This window comes from Scardinius erythrophthalmus (genome assembly GCF_964197995.2).
Source record: "Scardinius erythrophthalmus genome assembly, chromosome: 10".
Taxonomy (NCBI): domain Eukaryota; kingdom Metazoa; phylum Chordata; class Actinopteri; order Cypriniformes; family Leuciscidae; genus Scardinius; species Scardinius erythrophthalmus.
Genome location: NC_138230.1, coordinates 16314397 through 16338939, shown reverse-complemented (window position 1 = coordinate 16338939; position 24543 = coordinate 16314397). Strand labels below are relative to the sequence as shown.

Here is a 24543-nt window from a genome sequence, read left to right as displayed (position 1 = left end):
CGCGCTCTTCTGTCTGCGTGTTTTTTCTTGTCTTGTGCTGTGTAGCACACAGCTAGTTTTTCACTGGCTGTGTGCTTTCATGTTATGTTTTGTGTGAACACGTGGCTTATGAGTTTTCACTAGCTGCGTGTTCATGTCTCGTTTTGTGTTCTAGTCCTGTTTGTTGTGAGCACATGGCTTGTCATGTGTTTCCTTTTGCCATGTGCTCTCCTGTCGATTGTCTAACCCCGCCCACCTTGTTACCTGATTATTGATTCATTTTCCCCACCTGTCCTCCCTCGTTACCTGCTTTGTTTGCTCTCCCTATTTATTCTCCTTGTGTTTGCAGTCCTGTGCTGGTTCGTCGTCGTATCTATGCTGTGTGTTTCCCTGCTGTCAAGTCAAGCCGAGTCAAGTCTAGTCTGTCTTGTTTTTTCCCCCTCGGGGTAGTTTTGTTTGTATTTGTTTTATTTTATGCTTAATAAAAGTCCATTTGATCTGCACGTGAGTCCTCGCTACTTCCACCTACCCAAACCCTGACAATGTGTTTTACCAAGTTGTTTACCAAATTTGAAGTTGATATCATGAAAATTAAGCCAGCTAAAAGGTTTAAAGTACCCTTTCCATGGAAATGATGTCCAATTTCAAAAAAGGTTTTTTACAGGATTAATGATGAGTGTTTAAGCTTTCGAATGATACCTAATTTTAAAAAAGGATTACAAAGTGTGCTAAGTGCTAGCAATACACTGACAGTTAAGAGGCTATGTAGAGGCTAGTAACTTACAAGCATATTTTAATTTAATTTAAATGTAATCATTTTGTTTTATTTCAGGTTAAGATTGCATCACAGCCTAACTATACAAGCAGTTTCTTCAGCTATAACACTCAGAGGTCAGACGTCATGCGCTTAGAGAAAGGAAAACCGTAAGTGAAGGTTTTCAAGTAACATTTTTTAAAAAAGTCATAAATGTTTGCTCTCTATTAGTCTTTTTGTCATTATTATTGTTATTATTGACTATATTGATTACAGTATAGTCAGTATGAAACATCTTTCAATGTGCTACAGGTACTACATTGAGATTCTAGTGCAGGAGTATGGAGTAGTAGCTTCAGTGGATGTGGCCTTTTACAAAGAGATCAGCCCTTTCACTGCCAAGCAGACAATTGAAGCTGTTAATGAGAAACAACAGATTAACGCATACTATAATAAAGTCCCTGAAAAACAGGTAAGTGAGCTCACAGATGCAATTCCGGGAAAGGAAGGGCCTTAGAAATTAATTTTCTGCACTGCACCTGCAGAAACTCAAGTCTCAGATATGATCTCCTCTACCTGAAATGTGGATTTTTTTTTTTATTCTTTACTGTTTTAGGTGGTTCGTTTCAGGGGGTGGATGCCAATAACCCCCATCAACGAGGTCCAGACTCTGAGAATCAGCAGTGATTGTTTCTCTCTGAGCAACTGTGAAAACACATACTACTTCCTGGCATATGGAGATCTTAAAACAGGTGCATTAGTTCACACAGCACTATAAATGTGTGTTTGATGAAGCTGAAATATCTAATTTTTATGTGCTTCTAATTTTTGAATTCACCCTTCTGCATCACATCTTTGTTTGTATGTTTGTAATGTTTGTTCACTGGAGTTGCTTTGCATGTTGTAGGACCGATCCCAGTTAGTGCATCAGCGATGGAGTTGCAGAATGCTCTGAATGATTTGTGGACAATTAAACCAGACAGCGTTACAGTCACAAAGCAAGAACTGGACAATGAGTCACTGTACAATGTGACATTCAACTCTAACAGAGGTGAACTTAAAAAAAAAATGTTTTAAATCAAGATTCTTTGACTGATTTCTCTGTCATCTGATTTTTGCTAACAAAAATACTTACTTGAGATATGTACTTTAACACAATTTCCTGTGACCAATTACCCATTAGACTAAATTTCAGTAAAAATATAAATTGTAATAACAAATGTTTGTAATGAAACTAATTTATAAATGCTACAGTTAAAACATCATGTTGTAACTGGTTAATTGGCCAACAATGTGTCACTCTTTATTTAGTCACCTCTATACTTTGTAAATTTTTATTTAACAGGACAGTAATGTATGTACATGTAAAATACTGTTAGATATGGTTATATATATATATATATATACACTGCTCAAAAAAATAAAGGGAACACTTAAACAACACAATGTAACTCCAAGTCAATCAAACTTCTGTGAAATCAAACTGTCCACTTAGGAAGCAACACTGATTGACAATCAATTTCACATGTTGTTGTGCAAATGGAATAGACAACAGGTTGAAATTATAGGCAATTAGCAAGACACCCCCAATAAAGGAGTGGTTCTGCAGGTGGTGACCACAGACCACTTCTCAGTTCCTATGCTTCCTGGCTGATGTTTTGGTCACTTTTGAATGCTGGTGGTGCTTTCACTCTAGTGGTAGCATGAGACGGAGTCTACAACCCACACAAGTGGCTCAGGTAGTGCAGCTCATCCAGGATGGCACATCAATGCGAGCTGTGGCTAGAAGGTTTGCTGTGTCTGTCAGCGTAGTGTCCAGAGCATGGAGGCGCTACCAGGAGACAGGCCAGTACATCAGGAGACGTGCAGGAGGCCGTAGGAGGGCAACAACCCAGCAGCAGGACCGCTACCTCTGCCTTTGTGCAAGGAGGAGCAGGAGGAGCACTGCCAGAGCCCTGCAAAATGACCTCCAGCAGGCCACAAATGTGCATGTGTTTGCTCAAACGGTCAGAAACAGACTCCATGAGGGTGGTATGAGGGCCCGACGTCCACAGGTGGGGGTTGTGCTTACAGCCCAACACCGTGCAGGACGTTTGGCATTTGCCAGAGAACACCAAGATTGGCAAAATCGCCACTGGGGCCCTGTGCTCTTCACAGATGTTGCAGGCAGCAGAACGTTCTCCATGGCGTCTCCAGACTCTGTCACATCTGTCACATGTGATCAGTGTGATCCTGCTTTCATCTGTTTTAATGCACCTGATGCACCTAATGCATCTGTTTTAATGCACCTGTTTTAAGATCTCCATATGCCAGGAAGTAGTATGTGTTTTCACAGTTGCTCAGAGAGAAACAATCACTGCTGATTCTCAGAGTCTGGACCTCGTTGATGAGGGTTATTGGCATCCACCCCCTGAAACGAACCACCTAAAACAGTAAAATCGCCACTGGGGCCCTGTGCTCTTCACAGATGTTGCAGGCAGCAGAACGTTCTCCATGGCGTCTCCAGACTCTGTCACGTCTGTCACATGTGATCAGTGTGAACCTGCTTTCATCTGTGAAGAGCACAGGGCGCCAGTGGCGAATTTGCCAATCTTGGTGTTCTCTGGCAAATGCCAAACGTCCTGCACGGTGTTGGGCTGTAAGCACAACCCCCACCTGTGGACGTCGGGCCCTCATACCACCCTCATGGAGTCTGTTTCTGACCGTTTGAGCAAACACATGCACATTTGTGGCCTGCTGGAGGTCATTTTGCAGGGCTCTGGCAGTGCTCCTCCTGCTCCTCCTTGCACAAAGGCAGAGGTAGCGGTCCTGCTGCTGGGTTGTTGCCCTCCTACGGCCTCCTGCACGTCTCCTGATGTACTGGCCTGTCTCCTGGTAGCGCCTCCATGCTCTGGACACTACGCTGACAGACACAGCAAACCTTCTAGCCACAGCTCGCATTGATGTGCCATCCTGGATGAGCTGCACTACCTGAGCCACTTGTGTGGGTTGTAGACTCCGTCTCATGCTACCACTAGAGTGAAAGCACCGCCAGCATTCAAAAGTGACCAAAACATCAGCCAGGAAGCATAGGAACTGAGAAGTGGTCTGTGGTCACCACCTGCAGAACCACTCCTTTATTGGGGGTGTCTTGCTAATTGCCTATAATTTCCACCTGTTGTCTATTCCATTTGCACAACAGCATTTGAAATTGATTGTCAATCAGTGTTGCTTCCTAAGTGGACAGTTTGATTTCACATAAGTGTGATTGACTTGGAGTTGCATTGTGTTGTTTAAGTGTTCCCTTTATTTTTTTGAGCAGTGTATATAAATATATATATATATATATATATATATATATATTAGCATGGTGAGACTATATTTTCAATGTGCACTTTCTTTGCACTATGTTTGTTAGTAACCAATACGGTAACACTTTAAGCTTAAAGCATTTATATATAATGCATTAATTATGCCTTGTAATGCAGCTTATAATGGATTGTATGATTTAATGAATAATTGTAACCACTGTTATAATACATTATAAACTTAATTTTTATACCTTTAGAAAATCAATCTATTGCATTAAAATACATGACAAACAATTTCACAATTATTTATGAAAATATATAAGGCATTATAACATACATAATGAATACCTTCATAATGCATGATACATAAAGGCTTTAAGTAAATGTTTCCAAAATACTACTTAAAAAACAGTAAAACCAAAACAGTAAAAAGAAGTCTCTGCATAACGCACCACATTATATACTTTTCCATATATATTTCAATTATTATGTTGTTCTTATTTTTGTACATTAGGGTGTTTTTTTTATGTTGCCTTTTATGTGGCTTGTAAAGTATCCAGTACATTTAAGAGTATTTTGCAATATGTTTTTTTTTTTTTATCTTGGAATTATCTCAGGTGACTTTAAGGATCTTGACTACTTGATCATGGACTCAGATACTAACATCACAGTTAGTGAGGACGTGAAAGGCCAGGCCAGCATGGAGACGTTCACACTGCTGTGGGATGGAGTTCCGTCCCTTCCTCTGCCTTTCAATGCTTCTGCAGCAGAGGTTTCTTTATATTTACCATAGAATAAAATAACATTACTGTGTATCTCTCGAAATACTCCTTTTCGAATTGCACCTCTGTTTTCTTTGTTTGTTTGTTTATTTCATTAAAGGTGCGTTCAGCACTAGATATGATGATCACCGCTAAATGTCCTGCAGAGATTCCAACATTGGAGAACACTAATGTGAATTTTTTTAGAGATTATGAGACCAACATCACAGGGGTAAGCAAAGCAGATTATTTGGGGCCAACTAAAAGCTTGCACCAGCGCAAACCTTCTTTTGGAGTTAAAAAATTCCTACATTTTTCTAAAGAAAACTAGTGAAAAATCCGCGCTGAAAAGGTGTGGACATTTTTGCAGCTGACCTTATTGCACATGCATTTGTAGGAGTTTCCCTTTCAGACGCAAAATTTATGGGAGGAGAGTATGTAATGAATCATGCAAGTCAATTTACTTGTATTTGCTTAAACCAGACGCTAATTTGTGCTTCTCTTGGTAGATAGCTTTAGTCATTATGCATTATGTAATTAATCTGCGCATCGTCAGTAGATCATGCACAGTACTTTCCACTCCCATCTGCGCTTTTTGGGACTGCGCTCTCACGCTAATTTGCCCTGTTTTTAAAATCTGGCCCCAAGTATGTTCTTTCTTGCAGAGGACATGCCTACCTATTTTAAATCAAGTCTATTCAATTTAGCTTTGCAAATGTTTGACATTACAGAATTCTAACATGATAAACATCAGTTATTTTGATGAAAAACATCAACTTTTTGTCCAGTTTTTCAGTAGCACCTCAATGCAGTACACAAGATCCGAGGGGAGGAGTCGGATCTTATATAAGGGGTGGAGATTGGTAGGTTTAGGGGTGGAGATGGGTAGGTTTAGGGGTGGGTTTAGGGATCAGGGGGTGGAGACGGGTAGGTTTAGGTATATGTAAGGTGGGAGGAGTTGGATTTTATCCAACTCCTCCCCCTGGATTTTATGCTCTGCATTGAGGACCATCTCCAGTTTTTAGAGCTTTCTCCTTATCAAACAGTTTTCAGGTGATCTAAGCCGCAGAGGGGTCCGGGTCACTGATTCGGAGGCTTTCTGTGGCCGCTGGTCTCTGAAGAATCCAGAGATTCTCTTCAATGCTAGTGACTTCACAGCATCCGGAGCAATCTACAGCCCAATACTGCTACAAACATACAGCACTGTAAGCTCCACTAAACACTTCAGTATCTCATCCTTACTAATGGATTTTTCTCAGCATGGAAATAAACTTTTCAAAGATTAATATATACATTTATATATGTATATATTTTTTTCTTTGTAGCTCTGTTTGGCCTACAAAGGGCGTCTGGTGAATGAACTGGGAATAATGTTCAGTTACATGACTGCAAATACTTACCGGGAAGGGAACATACGCATCTCTGTGCAGTTTGACTCAACGGATGAGTAAGTTTAATCTACTGAACATAAATAGTAACCTGATGTCTTTCCTTTAGAGTATTTGTCTTTATTGCAAAAATGTAATAAAATCAATTCATGTGAGGATAACATTGATGTTGTCATTCTCAGGTGGAACTACAAGTGTGTGGATCTCCTGAGCTCCATACAGACAAACTACATAGGCTCCAACTACAAACTTCTTCAGTTCAGTGTGTATGGAGTGGCAAACTCTGTTTACTTCATAGATGCTGTTCACATTGGACGTGCAATGACTGCTTTGGATTCTAATGGTGAATAGGAATAAGTTTAAAATAAATTTGACATTTTATTTTATTTTAAAGTGGTCTTTTTAAATGTAATGTTCTGTTATCTCTCTCCACTTCAGTTATAATCCACAGGAGAAGGCCTCCTGCTCTGGCCAGTTCAGGACTTTTCTTTTCAAACATAACTGTGAGCAAACAAGCAAATGCTTCACAAGTCAGCTATGAGATCACTGCGACACCTTACAACTGTGGTTTTGGTGTCCCACTGTTTGAAATAGGCTTTCTGAAGGTAAGTTACAGTAAAATGGAAGTGAAGTGCTGGAACTTCCAGATTTCTCTGATGTGACAGATGACAGAATATTTGCATGTCATATGTCTTTGACGTTTGAGTTCATTGCTATATCTCAGATTTTTTTCCTGCAGATTGTGTGCACTTAACTGCATAGTTAAAGGGATGGTTCACACAAAAACGAAATTCTGTCATCAATTACTCACCCTTGTGTTGTTTCAACCCCGTAAGACTTTTGCTCATCTTCAGAGCACAAATGAAGATATTTTTAATGAAATCTGAGATATTTCTGTCCCTTCACTTAAAGTCTATTCCCCCAACATTCTAATGCTTCAAAACATTCATAAAGAGATCATGAAACCAATCCAAATGAATCAAGTGGTTTAATCCAAGTCTTCTGAAGAGATACGTTTGCTTTATATGATGAATTTAAATAATTTTGAATCACATTTAAACATTGATCAGCGAACAATGTTTACAGCATTGTAATTTGGTAAACAGAAGCTCAAGTTAATTCTTGTGTGTCGTGTCACTCAGCACGTTTGAGCTTCTGCAAGAAACAATGAGATTCTCGTGCCTCAAGCAAGTATGATTAAACTCTATGTATGTTCGCTGCTTAATGATTTGTGTTAATAAAAGCATAAATTAAATCTGTTCATATAAAGCAATCGTGTCTCTTCAGAAGATTTGGATTAAATCACTTGATTGAATTTTGGGTGAACAGACTTTCAGTGGCGGGACATAAATCTCTCAGATTTCATTAAAATGTCTTTGTATACCAAAAATAAACGAAAGTCTTATGGGCTTGGAGGTGAATTATCCCAGTACGCCTTCCATGTTCTCAATCTTCAGTCTTCATTTATGTTCAACAGAAGATGCCAAACAGCACAAGAGACCTACTGAGTCAAAGCCAAGGGAATGCCACTGTCACTATTATGCGCCCTCAGAAAGCCAGCCCCCCTCTTACAGGAACCTTTAACGTTGAGTTCCTAGCCCGGCGTGTTGAAGGTAAGCATATTGGCTGTCGGTTTGTCAGTTACTTTGTTGTGTAGCTGCTGGAAATAACTAAATAATTTAATACATGGAATTTCCCATAGTTTCACAGCAGATTCTTGATGTCGGACACTGTTAATCATGTTGCAGTCCCAAAATTAATTTATTAGAATAGCGAACTAGACTTATTTCTACATTAACCACAATCTTCTAAGAGGTTATCTGTGTTTTCATGTGGTATGTGCATTGTGTGTTCCCAGGCCTGGCGGTAGACATCAGCGCTGCGGACCTGCAGTATGCCCTGCAGGGGATCCCAGAGCTCGGCCAGCTGCAGGTGCAGAGATATGGAGACTGTAGAGGCTACAGCTGGTACATACAGTGGCTCACCATCCCTGGAAATCAGCCTCTGTTAAAGGCAAGAAAGAGTTCAGAGTGCTATTACAATAAAATGAGATGGGGTTTGCAAGACGGCAGGGGAACTGCTCATGAGAAATGCTAAAAATGCTGGTTAAATTTTACATTTTAAAATTTTTAAATCAATAAATTTTAATTTTAAATTTTTAAATCAAATGTGTAAAATTCATTTAAATATATAACATAACTTAAAGTCAACATGGAAATGTGTATGCAACCCACTATTCCTTCTGCAAAGTGAAAAGTGACAAATATCTTAAGCAGAACAACTGTTTTAAATATTGATGATAAGAAGAAATGATTGAGCACCAAATCAGCAAATCAGAATGATTTCTGAAGGATGTGCAGCCTTGGTGAGCATAAGAGACTTTGAAAAACCATTATATTAAAAATAAAACCTTTTCAACCCCAAATGTATATCTTAATTGACTCAAACTTTCCATTTCACACCAGGCTGAATTAACATTTTTTTTGATAATGTTAACCAGATCAATGCTTCTAATGTGGTTGGTGTGAACCCTTCATTGACATCACGTGAGACGGAGCAAGGAGGCCTCTTCAAACAGAGAATTATGGGAGACTTTCTGCGCGTGCCTACAAATAAACCACAGGTGCATTTCTTATTCACTGCTTTTTCTGCAATAATGTTTGTCCAAAATACATTTGTTCATATACTGTGTATGCAGCTTGCTTTTAAAGGCTCTTCCTCATGTTACCTGATGGAGTGTAGTGTACAGATTTCAATAGCGCTACATAGTGGGTCAGGTGCAGGGCCTGTCCGGTTGTTACTCTGTTTGAATATGTTCTAGGTATTTTGCATGTTGAGAGGATTATGGCTGAACTGAAAGGTTTATTTCTATTTTTACAAAAGGACAGTTGTGCATTCTTTATAGTTTGAATGTGCATGATCCTATTAATATTTTATTCTAGAAGTTCTCAAGAATGCATTACATACAAGTTTACTGGTAAAAGAAGTAAATATTAATATTATTTTTACATTAATGTAAATGTTTTAGATTTTTTATTTTCTATTTTAGTACTGTGTTGGGTCTCCTCTTAAAGGTAGTATCAGTGATTTCAGGCCCAAAATATTTTTATCACATTCATCTAATCTTTCCTAACGATCCGCTAGCTGCCCGCCCCATAAGCATGCCGTCAAAAAAACACGTCTCTGTAGGCAGCCTAGCCTCTGAGATCTGCACACAAAAACAAATGGTTTAGCCAAACAATCAAAACCAAAACAAATAGTGCACTATTTGTTTTGGTTTTGATTGTTTGGCTAAACCATTTGTTTTTGTGTGCAGATCTCAGAGGCTAGGCTGCCTACAGAGACGTGTTTTTTTGACGGCATGCTTATGGGGCGGGCAGCTAGCGGATTGTTAGGAAAGATTAGATGAATGTGATAAAAATATTTTTGGGCCTGAAATCACTGATACCACCTTTAATATAAATGTAAACTTAAGTCCAGTGTAATATCTGGGTCCTGAAGCAAAACCAGTAGTTTGAGAAACTTTGGTTTAGGATGTCTAATGACAGAAATGTACATTTGTGGGCTTATCTTTAAGGTGGAAGTTTTCATTAATGGCATTCCATCACGGTGCTCAGGGGACTGTGGTTTCACCTGGAGTGAGCCGAAGACCCCAACAGTGACCGGGATCTCACCTACAGAAGGTCTCAAGTCTCGCATAAAAGCTTTCATCTCCATTCATAATGGTTTATATTACTGATATAACTTGTCTTTCAGGATCAAGCAGTCTGGGAACAGTTATTACCATAACTGGATATGGTTTTAATGGTGGAAACGTCACTGTAAAGATTGGAAATGTGGAATGCTCTGTTCTACAGCTTACCAGTAAGTCAAAACTCAGTAATGTCACAAAATCTTTTTTTTTTGCACGCACACACCCAAAGTGCACAGCACACACAGAGAGCCACATTTCAAACAGCACACAAACACAGAATTGTCTCCTTTTCACGTCTCCTTGGGCTTGAATGGATTCATACACAAAAAATAGTGTAAAAATACTCGGGTTGCCCCCTAATAGTCGACTAAACATTAGTTGTTGAGAAGAGGCTTAGTTGAGAAAAATTGTATCAGTCGGTTAGGGACCGTTCGGTATTTATGGAAAGGACCACCGGAGGAAAATAGGGGAGGGTCATGTCTTTTTATTCTTTGTTGAGGGGAGGGTCATCCAACTTTTTTTAGTCTAGGGCAGGGTTCACCAATCTCGGTCCTGGAGGGCCGATGTCCTGCAGAGTTTAGCTCCAACCCCAATTAAACACACCTGAACCAGCTAATCAGGTCTCACTAGGCGTACTAGAAACTTTCAAACAGGTGTGTTGGAGCTGGTTGGAGCTAAACTCTGCAGGACAGCGGCCCTCCAGGACCGAGATTGGTGAACCCTGGTCTAGGGGGAGGGTCACCCAACTTTTATATTCATGAAAACAGCAACATTTCAAAGTGGCTTGTTTGCTGCATATCTTTTACATGTAGCTCCATGTTGCTCTCGCAGTATCAGCCCCCCATCTATCAGTGATGCGCGGGTTGATCCGAAATGAGCGGGTGCCTGCGGTCACTCGCGGTTACGAGTCATCCAAAAATATTTTTAATGATATTCGGGTCGCGGTCGGTCGGGTCGTTTTAAATAAAGATGCCAATTAAACCTTTGTAATTTATATAGTACTAGACACAATTTTCTATGAAATACATAGGCCTACACTTTATTGGCTGAATAACTGGCGCGACGATGACGCGCACAAGCTCAGTCTGCTGGTAGAGATGGAGGCAACAAGAGAAAAGGTGAAGGGAGTGGAAGCTCTGCAAATACACAAATAGAAAGAGCAAAGTGTGGGAGACATTTGCCGAAATAATGAAAGTAAGTAATAATGCATCCACGTGGCGAAATAGCCTAAGCCTACTAATACAGGAAATCCTTATTTACCTTTTGAATGTTGAGCGTATTAACTTTTGAATAAATGCTGACGTGGGACAAAATGCCCGATTTCCTAACAACTGAGCAATGCCATTGTACCATTTTAATAGGCTACTTTTAAACTCATATAGCTCAGTAATGGGTCAGTATTTTCTGAGAGGGGGCGGGATTTTTGTTGGGAAAGTCGGGGGAGAGACGCACACTTCGATTAGACTGGATAAACACATGCAGCATCTTAATTGTTAAGAAAATGAAATGAAATAAATGAATAAATCAAGCCTTTATTACATAACACTAGCCTATAGTTCCTACGTCAAGTCAAGTCAAGTCATCTTCATTTATATAGCGCTTTTAACAATGTAGATTGTCTCAAAGCAGCTTTACAGAGATAAGCGTATAATTTAAGGTAACAGAGATTGTTTCGGCTTTACAGCAGAGTTAAGTTATTTCCATCTAAAGTTAGTTTTAATTGATTTGGTTCCGTCGCAATGATCATTTGTTATTAAATTAGGGGCCGCTAAGACGACACCATTCTCTCTACACAGACTTTAAACGCGAACCTGTGAGAAACGCTGATGGCGGTCACATGCGCATTTAGAATGGGTTCTATAGTTATGTGCGTTAGAATATACGCAGGTTTGGAATTCCCTACAAGCCAAGCCTAAACAAAATACTTGTCTTTCCTTATAAATTTTGATAAGGAATTTTATTTTATTTGTTGCTTTGGGGTAGGACCGCAAGACGAATTTTCCCGACAACGCCTTATCTGTAGAGTGGTAGTGGGATCCTCCATAGGGAGAGACTAGTTGGCACTTCAGCACTGCGTTGTCATCGGTCCAGGTGAAGGTCCTTCGTCAGATCTGGATACGGCCTGGATCCGGCAGGCTGCAGGAAAAACCTTGGGATAAACACAGACACTAAAATTAGCGTAGATGCCATTCTTCTCATGATGTAACGAGTACATCAGGATTTTTGGGAAGTGTTCCCGGTTCCGGCTGACCTAATCTATGCAGCATAACATTAAATTATAGAAGTCTATAATGTATTATGTGAAAGCTAGGTCAAAGAGATGTGTCTTTAATCTGGCTTTGAACTGACAGAGTGTGTCTGCTTCCCGGACAATGGTAGGAAGACTGTTCCAGAGTTTTGGTGCTAAATAGGAAAAGGATCTACCGCCAGCAGTGGATTTTGATATTCTAGGTATAATCAACTGGCCGGAATTTTGAGATCGTAATAGACGTGACGGACTATAATGCGTTAAGAGCTCGCTCAAGTACTGCGGAGCTAAACCATTCAGTGCTTTGTAAGTAATCAGCAATATTTTAAAATTTATGCGATGTTTAATAGGGAGCCAGTGCAGTTTTGACAGAACTGGGCTAATATGGTCATACTTCCTGGTTCTGGTAAGAACTCGAGCTGCTGCGTTTTGGACCAGCTGTAGTTTGTTTATTAAGCGTGCAGGGCAACCACCCAGTAGAGCATTACAATAATCTAGCCTTGAGGTCATGAACGCATGAACTAATTGTTCCGCATTTGTCAATGAGAGCATATGACGTAATTTAGATATATTTTTAAGATGGAAAAATGCAGTTTTACAGATACTAGACACGTGACTTTCAAATGAAAGATTGGTATCAAAGAGCACACCCAGGTTCCTAACCAACGACGAAGACTTAACAGAGCAGCCATCAAGTGTTAGACAGTATTCTAGATTATTACGTGAGGAAGTTTTTTGTCCAATAATTAGAAACTCTGTTTTTTCAGAATTTAGAAGTAGGAAATTACAAGTCATCCAATTTTTTATATCCGCTATGCATTCCGTTAATTTTGTGAATTGATAAGTTTCGTTAGGTTTTGAAGAAATATAGAGCTGAGTATCGTCAGCATAACAGTGAAAGCTAATTCCATGTTTCCTAATGATATCTCCTAATGGTAGCATGTACAGAGTGAACAGCAACGGTCCTAGTACTGAGCCTTGTGGTACGCCATACTTAACCTGTGATCGATGAGACATCTCATCATTTACTGCTACAAACTGATAACGGTCAGATAAGTATGATTTAAACCATGCTAGTGCATTTCCTGTAATGCCAACATAATGTTCTAATCTATTTAAAAGAACGTTGTGGTCGATGGTGTCAAATGCAGCGCTAAGATCGAGTAACACTAATAGAGAGATACAACCACGATCGGATGATAAGAGCAAATCATTTGTGACTCTAACGAGAGCTGTTTCGGTACTATGGTACGGTCTAAATCCGGACTGGAAATCCTCGCAGATATCATTTCTTTCAAGAAAGGAACACAGTTGTGAGGATACTGCCTTTTCTAATATCTTTGACAGAAAAGGTAGATTCGAGATCGGCCTGTAATTGACTAATTCTGAAGGATCAAGTTGCGTTTTTTTAACAAGCGGTTTAATCAAAGCCAGCTTAAAGTTTTTTGGTACGTATCCTAGAGACAAAGACGAATTAATGATATTAAGAAGAGGATCTATGACCTCTGGAAGTATTTCTTTCAGTAGCTTAGTCGGTATAGGGTCTAACATACATGTTGTAGATTTAGATGATTTAATGAGTTTAGTAAATTCTTCCTCTCCTATAGCAACGAATGAATCAAATTTTTCCTCAGGGAGACTACAATGCACTGCCTGATGCGATACTGTAGTAGACGGTTGCATAGTTATAATTATGACCGCCGCTAGCGTAGCTAGCGAAAGCGGTCATATAGGGATTGTCAAAGTTTTTTTTTTTTTTTTTTTTCGTCACCTTACTGAATTTTTCGTCAACGATACCAGGGACACCGAAGCACCAGGGAACATGAAATTTGGTGGGCATGTAGCCCCACTAGACTTCTACGGATTTATTTCGTTTGGTCCCCGGGGGCCACTCCCCCCCCCCGCGCTGGGCCCCCCTTAACCCAAAAAAAATGCAGTTTTTCCTAAATAACTACCTGAACCGTGGCACCGAGGATGAAGAAATTTTTATGGTATGTTTGTCTACTAGACTTTTACGGAAAAATTTCGTTTGGTCCCCGGGGGCCACTCCCCCCCCCCGCGCTGGGGCCCCCGTAAATTTTTCGTCAACGATACCAGGGACACCGAAGCACCGGGGAACATGAAATTTGGTGGGCATGTAGCCCCACTAGACTTCTACGGAAAAATTTCGTTTGGTCCCCGGGGGCCACTCCCCCCCCGCGCTGGACCCCCCCAAAACCAAAAAAATGCAGTTTTTCCTAAATAACTACCTGAACCGTGGCACCGAGGATGAAGAAATTTTTATGGTATGTTGGTCTACTAGACTTTTACGGAAAATTTTTGTTTGGTCCCCGGGGGCCACTTCCCCCCCCCGCGCTGGGGCCCCCGTAAATTTTTCGTCAACGATACCAGGGACACCGAAGCACCGGGGAATATGAAATTTGGTGGGCATGTAGCCCCACTACACTTCTACGGAAAAATTTCGTTTGGTCCCCGGGGGCCACTCCCCCCCCGCGCCCCCCCAAACCCCAAAAAATTCAGTTTTTCCTAAATAACTACCTGAACCGTGGCACAGAGGATGAAGAAATTTTTATGGTATGTTGGTCTACTAGACTTTTATGGAAAAATTTCGTTTGGTCCCCGGGGGCCACTTCCCCCCCCCCCCTGCGCTGGGGCCCCCGTAAATTTTTCGTCAACGATACGAGGGACACCGAAACACCGGGGAACATGAAATTTGGTGAGCATGTAGCCCCACTAGACTTCTACGGAAAAATTTCGTTTGGTCCCCGGGGGCCACTACTTTTGTTTTCTTCCAGTTGCGCTCCATTTTTCTGGCTGCTCTCTTAAGGGCCCGAGTGTGCTCGTTGTACCACGGCGTTGGACTATTTTCTTTAATCTTCTTTAAGCGCAACGGAGCAACTGTGTCTAAAGTGCTGGAAAAGAGAGAGTTAAACGTTTCTGTTGTAATATCTAGTTCTTCTAAGCTATCTGAGATGCTGAGATGATGAAACTGATTAGGAAGATTATTAATAAAGCAATCTTTAGTAGCAGAAGTGATAGGTCTCACATATTTGAAACACGGAGTCGGCTTTGCAGCCTTGGCTAAATGCAAATTACACGAGACTAGATAATGATCTGAGATGTCATCGCTCTGCTGCAGAATTTCAACGGCATCCACATCTATTCCGTGTGATAATATTAGATCTAGAGTATGATTACGACGATGAGTAGGTCCTGACACGTGTTGTCTAACTCCAATTGAATTTACAATGTCTTTAAATGCCAATCCCAATGCATCTTTTTCATTATCGATGTGTATATTAAAATCACCAACAATTAGTACTTTATCTGCAGTCAATATTAATTCTGATAGAAAGTCCGCAAATTCTTTGATAAAGTCTGTATGGTGCCCTGGTGGCCTGTATACAGTAGCCAGCACAAATCTCAAACGTGATTTATCGTTTACACTATATATTTTTACATTAAGCACCAATGCTTCAAAAGAATTATATTTAAAACTTGATTTCTTAGTGGTTTTGAAACTATTACTATAGATTACAGCAACACCACCCCCTTTGTGTTTCAGACGAGGCTCATGTTTATAACAGTAATCTTGTGGGGTTGATTCATTTAAAGTAATGTAATCGTTTGGTTTTAGCCAGGTTTCTGTCAAACACAGCACATCTAGGTTATTATCTGAAATCATATCATTAACAATGAGTGCTTTTGAAGTAAGCGATCGAATATTCAGCAACCCAAGCTTTAGCATTTGCTCATCTGTATTATAGCTGTTTTTTATTTGTTGAACATCAATTAAATTTTTAACCTTAGTTGGGTTTAAACGTTTTTTGGATTTCCAAATTCGGGGAACAGACACAGTCTCTATATGATGATAGCTAGGTGAAAGAGGCTCTATGTGATGGGATTTATCTGACCTTGGTGACGAGAGGCCGCTAGCAGACAGTCGGTTTAGCCAGTCTGTCTGCTTCCTGACCTGAGCCCCAGATTGTCATGTTTGAGCTCTAAGACTATGAGCCATATTACTAGAGAGAAGAGCAGCACCATCCCAGGAGGGATGAATACCATCTCTTTTCAACAGGTCAGGTTTGCCCCAAAAACTTTTCCAATTGTCTATGAATTCTATATTATTAAGCGGACATCACTTAGACAGCCAACCGTTAAGCGAACACAATCTACTAACTATCTCATCACTCCTGCGAACAGGAAGGGGGCCAGAGCAAATTACAGTCCTTGACATCGTACTTGCAAGTTCACACACCTCTTTAATATTAATTTTGGTGATCTCCGACTGGCGGAGTCGAACATCATTAGTGCCGACATGAATAATGATCTTAGAGAATTTACGATTAGCATTAGCCAGCACTTTTAAATTTGCTTTGATGTCAGGCGCTCTGGCTCCCGGCAAACATGTGACTATGGTGGTTGGTGTCTCTATTTTCACGTTCCGTGTAATAGAATCGCCAATAACTAGGGCACAATCATTCTCAGTGGGTGTTTCACTGAGCGGGGCAAATCGATTTGTTATGGTAATCGGAACGGAAGAGTGGTTTTTAGATCCGCGACTAGAGCGATCCCTCACTGTCACCCATTTGCCCGGCTGCACAGGCTCTACTTCAGCCAGAACCGACTCATGTAAAGTGTGCACTATTCTATGCACATCCAAAACATCTAAAGCACTAGCACTCTTACTATCCTCAATTAAAGTTTGGATGCGTGTTTCTAATTCTGAAATCTTCTCTGTCAACCTAACTGTCTCCTTACATTTATCACATATAAACCAGATATTGTCGACAGAGAAGCCTATACTAAACATGTGACATGAAGTGCAAGTGACAATAACAGGACAAGACATTACTCACCGTGTTTGTTGAGTGATTCTTACTCACCTGAGCTTTTTATGAACTCAAAGGCGCGGACGCGCGAGAGAAAAATAAATAAATAAAATAGCTGAGCGCACGGGTGGCGCGTTAACAGGCTAGCGAATTACTAGCGTTTTGTGCTAGTAGTACTAATAACAAAAGCTAGCGATGTCAGGTTAATCTGAGATGTTGGGTAAAATGTAGTAGTATAAACAACTAGAAATGGTAGTAAAATGATGGTTCAAAACAAAGAAATATATGGCTAAGACGGAGCTTATCGCACCGAATCAAACAAACACACTCACAGCAGGCAGCGAGGCAGACAGGAGCAATCGATCAGACAGGAGCCAAACGTCTATGGCCCAATGACGCTACGATGAGCATTTGCTACTTTTAAAAAATACGGGTCAGGAAGCGGGTCGGGTAGCCTACAATATATATATTTTTTGTGGTTGGAGTTGCGGGCGGGTTAGTTGAAAACGTCGGTCGGCTGCGGGTTGTTTATACATTGACCCGCGGTCCCGCGCATCACTGCCATCTATATCAGATCGGTCTGACCCAACAAAAATCCAGTTTGGCGATGTTTGACAGTGCGCACGCACTTCAGTACGCGCTCAGAAAAAGTGCATCATGTCAGAACAGAACGTCAATGAAATGTTTACCCGGCAAAGCTTTAAAGCATGAGCAAATAATTAACTTTTGTGATTGCGAATAAGTGCACAGTGTCCTGTGAGTGTAACTCTACCGCTGCATTAACATGTGTGATGTGAATGTAGGCTACGTCGAGTTTTACAGTATTGGGACTGAGGCGCCAGAACTGCAGCTGATAGAATGTGCGCTGCAGCGCGATACTACCATATTTTGTTTCCACAATAATGTTAGAGAGTAAATATACTGAAATTGCCACCATAACAGTGGAGTGTGATGTGTAAGATGTAGGGCTACCACATCTTTAAATTACTATTAGTATTATTTAAGTTAACATAATAAAATACGTAGACACCAAAAAAATAGTTAAGATAGATAAATTCGTTAAAATTGGGCAATTCCAGCGTTATGGACGTGACATTTGCAGTCAAAACTTGAAATATAAATTCTCAGAAAATGCATTTAATACCAATATATTGAAACGTCTGTTAATATATCCATACTCCCTTAATAAAGGAGTCAAGACATTTGAAAAATATCAGTCTACACATGCGTTTTATATTTAATATGAGGGAAATACACTTGTGACGTGACACAAAAAATCTTTAACTTTTAGGTGGCAAAATATTTTTAGTAATTCTATGAATTACACTGCGCAAACCAAAAGATGTATACCCACCGGATGAAGAAGGGTCGGCCTCTACAGAACATAAAATATTCGTTTTATTTTATTTTTCGTGTTCGCATTTATGTGAAAAACAAAACAAAAAAAACAACAATGTTAACGGCGTGACATGACTTCTCCAGTTCTCCATTACGGACATGACTGCTCTGAAAGCGACTTAAAAAAAATCACAGAGACCTCAAACAGAAAGCACAAAGCCTGTCTTTAAAGTGAATTTCATTTTTTATTAATTGTATCTTAATTTTAATCAATGTTTCACCAATTGCCTGGATTTAATAAATAAGAAGTAAGTATAGTAGAAAATAGATAATCATGACACGGAGGCGCCGGCGAGTGAACTGGACTCTTGCCTCACAGACCTGAGAAATATATATATAGGGCTTGAAATGTCTACTTTTAAACAGAACAATTCAAAACGAAAGAAAACAGACTACTCTCTTATGTAATCTGTATGAAATGTGCATTTCTCTCTGGCGGGCTCTGCGAAGATCACGACGCATCGTCAACTTCATCTTTGCAGTCGACACAGAAAACACTTGTTTATTAATAAACAATTAAAATGTCTCCTTGCTATATTTGACATATTCATAATCATTACTTTTGCTGGTTCTTTGTGACAGCTTTTAGATGCTGTATTGGCAGCGCCACCCACATGTTGAACGCGTCACACCGCATCAGCACCGAAAACATGATTTTTTTTCTAATCTAAAATCAAAAATCGTGATACAAACTGAATCGTAGGTTTGGTCTATCGTTACAGCCCTAGTAAGATGAGAAAGCAAGAGTTTATGGTTGTAAAAAAAAAAAAAATGGCTATCTGAACATCTTTGCCAAGCACAAACCAGTACAGAAGTAGACTAATCAATAGATTATCGGGGAGGGTCATGCCTTTTTTCACAATCATTTTGGAGGGTCATAGAAAAAATTATTGCTGGTGAAGGGAGGGTCATGTATTTTTTTACTACAGATCTCAAAACTCCTCCGGTGGCCCAAACAGTCCCTTAGTCGCAGAAAAAAAACTCCACAGGAAGTAGTGAAGTTGCGCAGTTCGTGAGGAACAGATCGTTAACAGGTCCTTGTGGTAATTACAGCATGTAGGGCAGGAAATATAAACATTCGTCTATTATCCATCTGTACCGGTTACATTCAGTTGCATTCTGTTTTGGCTGTTTCATTGTGGTTTTGTTCTGTTTTCCCTGTTTGTCTGTTTGACCTAATTTCCCAGTGTGTTGTTTGATTTATGACCCTGTTCACCTGTTTTCTCATTAGTTATCTAATTAGCTCTTTTGTTTGCTGTGTGTATTTAAGCCGTTAGTTTGAGTTAATTCCCTGTCTGGTATTGTTTGTGTTAATGTGAGTTTGCTGCTTCTTAAGCTCTTGTTGTTTCCTAAGTGTTGTGTAATAAATAGTATTTTGATTATTTCCAGTTCATTTCTTGAGCAACCTGTGACACCATTGACCTCAAATATGGCCTATCATTTGAAACTTGTAAGTAGTAGCAACTTTACTTGGTTGCTCGCTACAACATTAACCTTGATACATGTGCGCTATTATTAGAAGTGTTTGTGCGGAGTGTGGAACCTAAAGTATTAGCGCGCTTACTGCATGACATGGAGGTTCCGGCACGATCACTTAAGTAATTAAATTAATATTGGCTGATGGCTTAAATGGACGATTACTAGTCGACTAGAAAAATCTTTAGTGGGGGCAGTAATACCCGTCTCTGCCAGTATTCTTGTAAACGTTTGCTTATGTCTTAAGCAGTGTTCGGGGTAACACATTACAAGTACGTGAGTTACGTTATCAGATTACGTTTTTCAAGTAACGAGTAAAGTAACACATTACTTTTGAATTTACAACAAAATATCTGAGTTACTTTTTCAAGTAAGTAATGTAAGTTACTTGGTTTTCCCATTTATTGACGGAAACCTATTCTGTTCAAATGTTGAGAAATCAGGAATAAGTGTAGAGGTGTTTTGTGGACTGCGTAAACATGATGGATGTTGTAGTTCTTGACTAAATGTGACCCTGGACCACAAAACCAGTCTTATGGGTATTTTTTTAAAAATTGAGATTTATACATCATCTGAAAGCTAAATATATAATCTTTCCATTGATGTATGGTTTGTTAGGATAGGACAATATTTGGCCGAGATACAACTATTTGAAAATCTGGAATCTGAGGGTACAGAAAAATCGAAATATTGAGAAAATCGCCTTTAAAGTTGTCAATTTCTATTGGCGATTGTGCTGCATCCATTCACAAAAATAAATGTTTTATATATTTAAGGTGGGAAATTTACAAAATATCTTCATGGAACATGATCTTTACTTAATATCCTAATGATTTTTGGCATAAAAGAAAAATCTATAATTTTGACCCATACAATGTTTTGTTGGCTATTGCCACAAATATACCCGTGCAACATAAGACTGGTTTTGTGATCCAGGGTCACAAATGTGAGCAGGCATTTACTCATCTCACTTGCACAAAAACAGATACAGCATTCCTCAATGCATTCCTTAACGCAAACTCATTAAATATGTTTTTAATATATGCAGTAATTAAATATATTAAAGTAATTAAGTATAAATGTTACATAACATAAATATAGGCTACTTTATGTATTTAATCTCACTTTATTAACCAATGACTTTGCTGACATTCGATGATCCAGTGCAATAAGACAAATTACTTTAGATAAACATCACATTTGTGTTTGTGTAAATTGTTAAAGTAAGAGTGTTGAACTCTCTTTTCCTGTGTCCTATTCTTCTGTAATCCAGAAGCAGCTGAAAGGTTTTTTTGAGCTGAAACCTCTACTGTACAGACATGAATTTGCATTTCCTTCACCCTCAGGCTTATTTAATTCACTTCTGGTGTGAAAGGGCCTTTAAAGTTGTCAAAAATATAACTTTTTTTATTTTTATTTAAACAAGCAAGCAGTCCCAGCGCAGGTGAGAAACAATAACGCAAAAGTAACATATTACTTTGCATAAAAAGTAACTAAGCAACTTTTTTAGAGAGAAACACAATACTGTAAGACATTACTTTTAAAAGTAGCTTTCCCCAACACTTATAGAGGCATTCAAGAGGCTTATAGAGGCATTCAAGCTTTAAAAATTATGCATAACACCATACAAGTGGATCAAATGACTTGTACACTATATTCCAAGTCTTCCAAAGTCATACTATAGCTTTGCATGAGAAAAGGAAAAATTTAAATCATTATTCATAAAAAGTTTAGGTAAGTACATTTTTACTGAACTTTAAAAAAAAAAAAAACTATTCAAGCAAACTTCTGATCAAATGATTTATTTGTATTTCAGATACTTCTATAACCTGCCAGGTCGGTCCTGCAAGTGCAGGTGTACAGCCAGTCTCTCTGAGTTTCTCTGTGTTGGGAAATGCCCAATACCAAAGTAACAACAGCTTGTTTACACACCTGTTAGGAGTGACCTCCATAAACCCCAAAACAGGAAGTGTAGCAGGTACATGTAGCATTGCAATTCTCTACATACAGTAGAGTAGAGTGTAAAATAAATATATTCTAGTATATAGTCTAGTACCACTAGTAAAATGCTTCTATTTCATATTTTGAAAATGAGATATTTTGTTAATTAAAAATGTAATCAGCAGAACAATTTTAATGACAAGTTGAACTGACACATTACTTTCAAAATAGTATTTGTTGTGTCCAAAACCTGCTTACCTATGCTTTTTTTGTATGACTTCACAGGAGGGACGATTCTGACAGTGTCAGGCTATGGATTCAGTAATGATACCGCAGTCACCATTGGCACTCAACCATGTGACATTATAGACGTGGAACTTTTCCAGCTGAGATGCATAGTTCCGGCTGTAAGTAAAGAACTTGAAATGGGTTCCTTGAAATAAATCCAAAATGGGTTACAATTAAATCCTAAATGGGTTATAAACCTTTTTAACTAAAAATTTAATAGAATATAAAAGTTATTATTATGAATATTGTTTTATTATTATTATTAACAGAACTCCTAAGGGCAAATTCACAAAGTTGTACCACTTTATATGGAATGCCATTTTTAAAAATGTGCATCCCCATGCCCCACAACTTGGCACTCAGACCTGACTTGAAAGATGTGAAATTGTCACATGTGAATTGCATTTGATATATGGAATTTGCATCTTTCCTTTGGTAAATCCGATACTGAAACAAGACAGCACATCCAAATAAATATCATAGTGGGCACAATGCAATGTGCTTGCGTTCAAAAAATACTGAATCCATGGAATATTTTATTCATCAATCAGGGGTCAGAAGGTGAACGGACCGTAACCCTGACCACGGTAGAGATGACAGCAATATCAAATGGCTCTTTCACGTACAGCAGCACTCTGACGGCCTTAATCACATCTGTGAGCCCACAAACTACAACAGTATTCGGTAAGATATTAATATTTATAAATTTGGTAGACTCTTTTACCCATATTCAGGGCAGACATATTTACCAGTCCATTTATTCCCTGGGAATTTAACCTATGACCTTAAAACATTAAAGAAGCTGGGCCCTTATTAGACATTACATTAGACCCAGAGCGTGACACTGACCAAGTACCCTGAATTGCTTTAGGTGTTCAAATATGTTTTTCAATACCTGTTCATCTTGCGAACACACAGAGTATTGGATTACAGCTCTAAATCTCAGATCGGAACACAATCAGTTGTTGACTGTTTTCAAACATAGAATGAGGCCAACTACAGGGAGTTGGCCTCATTCTATGTTTGAAAACAGTCAACAACTGATTGTGTTCCGATCTGAGATTAGAGCTGTAATCCAATACTTTGTGTGTTCCCTTGCCTTTATTCACAAGAATGTTTAGTAAATATTAAGAATAGCCAAGCTTTCTGTCAGGATTCAGAGAAGGGAGGACCCAGGTGCAGAATGAACAGGGAGTGATATTTATTGACAAAGACAAAACACAGGCAGAACAGTCCAAACAATAGAGCAGGGCACACAACTGGAGAACAGGTGGGTCGGGGGCACAACTGGAGAACAGGCTGGTCAGGCATTAGACAAACCCAGGCTCTTTGGGAACAATGGAAACTTGACAGCAGCTTAAGGAACCAGAGGCTTGGCATAGGTGGGATGAAACAGCACTAGGCACTAGAGTGGCTTACCAGGACAGAAGTCTCAATAACCAAGGAAGAACAGGATGCAGGGCGTACTCGTGCCATATCACCCTCAGACTGTGGGGTGTCGGAGGTTCTTTCCTTTCTACAAGAGCTGCTGGATAAGGGTAGAGCTCCATCCACGCTCAAAGTTTACGTGGCGGCCATAGCAGCGTTCGCTGAACCAACACTTAGCCAGTCTCTGGGAAGAAATTATCTGGTCATTCGCTTCCTTAGAGGAGCTAAGAGACTGAATCCTCCCAGACCTCCCTCGGTTCCCATTTGGGACCTTTCCACGGTTCTGGAAGCCATGAAAGGTGCCCCATTCGAGCCAATTCAGTCAATAGACTTAAAACACTTATCTTTCAAGACAGTGTTTCTTCTGGCTCTCGCTTCAGTAAAGCGCATTGGGGACTTGCAAGCGCTCTCAGTGAGCGCGACATGTATGGAGTTTGGGCCTAATGACTCGAGAGTCATACTCAAACCAAAGCACGGGTACGTTCCTAAATCCCTCAACACTCCGTTTAGGGCACAGGTGATTTCCCTGTCAGCACTGACGGTCTCTGAGGAGGAAGGGGACGCAGGCTTCCTTTGCCCGGTCAGGGCGCTAAGAGCCTATGTGTTTCGCTCATCTGTTTTTAGACAGACGGAGCAGCTCTTTGTTTTGTTCAGCGGTCGTTCTAAGGGACTAGCTGCGTCAAAACAGAGTCTATCCAGATGGATAGTTGATGTTATAGCACTACCTCATACATCTAATGGCCTGCAATGCCTGTTAGGTGTCAAAGCACACTCCACAAGAGGCATGGCCTCATCGTGGGCTTGGTCTAGTGGGATTGCCTTACAAGATATCTGTATGGCGGCAGTCTGGGCCTCTCCGTCTACATTTATAAGGTTTTACAACCTAGAGGTTCCCGTAACGAGTACTGCGTATCTTGCCGTGCATGCATCACGCTCTGGTTCGCTTCGGCGATGAAAAACCAGCTAAACCAGCCTTCCGAGACTATATTTATAGCCCGAGGCCCCGCCCATTTCGGCGGGACATGACGCAGTGGGCACGAAGCGCCCTCATTGGATCTGATGTCAT

At 39.9% G+C, this 24543-nt stretch overlaps 1 protein-coding gene across 1 annotated transcript in view; it reads left to right on the top strand.

Moving 5' to 3' along the window:
• Nucleotides 1-24543, top strand: part of LOC308697011 (fibrocystin-L-like) — a 101795-nt gene that overhangs the window by 15738 nt on the left and 61514 nt on the right. The window contains exons 15-32 of the mRNA XM_081376035.1: nucleotides 812-903; nucleotides 1046-1205; nucleotides 1350-1485; nucleotides 1641-1784; nucleotides 4641-4795; nucleotides 4906-5016; nucleotides 5831-5989; nucleotides 6110-6231; nucleotides 6355-6515; nucleotides 6611-6777; nucleotides 7650-7785; nucleotides 8031-8185; nucleotides 8673-8795; nucleotides 9750-9855; nucleotides 9929-10036; nucleotides 21637-21798; nucleotides 22047-22168; nucleotides 22601-22733. Coding sequence (XP_081232161.1) covers nucleotides 812-903; nucleotides 1046-1205; nucleotides 1350-1485; nucleotides 1641-1784; nucleotides 4641-4795; nucleotides 4906-5016; nucleotides 5831-5989; nucleotides 6110-6231; nucleotides 6355-6515; nucleotides 6611-6777; nucleotides 7650-7785; nucleotides 8031-8185; nucleotides 8673-8795; nucleotides 9750-9855; nucleotides 9929-10036; nucleotides 21637-21798; nucleotides 22047-22168; nucleotides 22601-22733 — 2452 coding nt within the window. The remainder of the gene's footprint in view (nucleotides 1-811; nucleotides 904-1045; nucleotides 1206-1349; nucleotides 1486-1640; nucleotides 1785-4640; nucleotides 4796-4905; nucleotides 5017-5830; nucleotides 5990-6109; nucleotides 6232-6354; nucleotides 6516-6610; nucleotides 6778-7649; nucleotides 7786-8030; nucleotides 8186-8672; nucleotides 8796-9749; nucleotides 9856-9928; nucleotides 10037-21636; nucleotides 21799-22046; nucleotides 22169-22600; nucleotides 22734-24543) is intronic.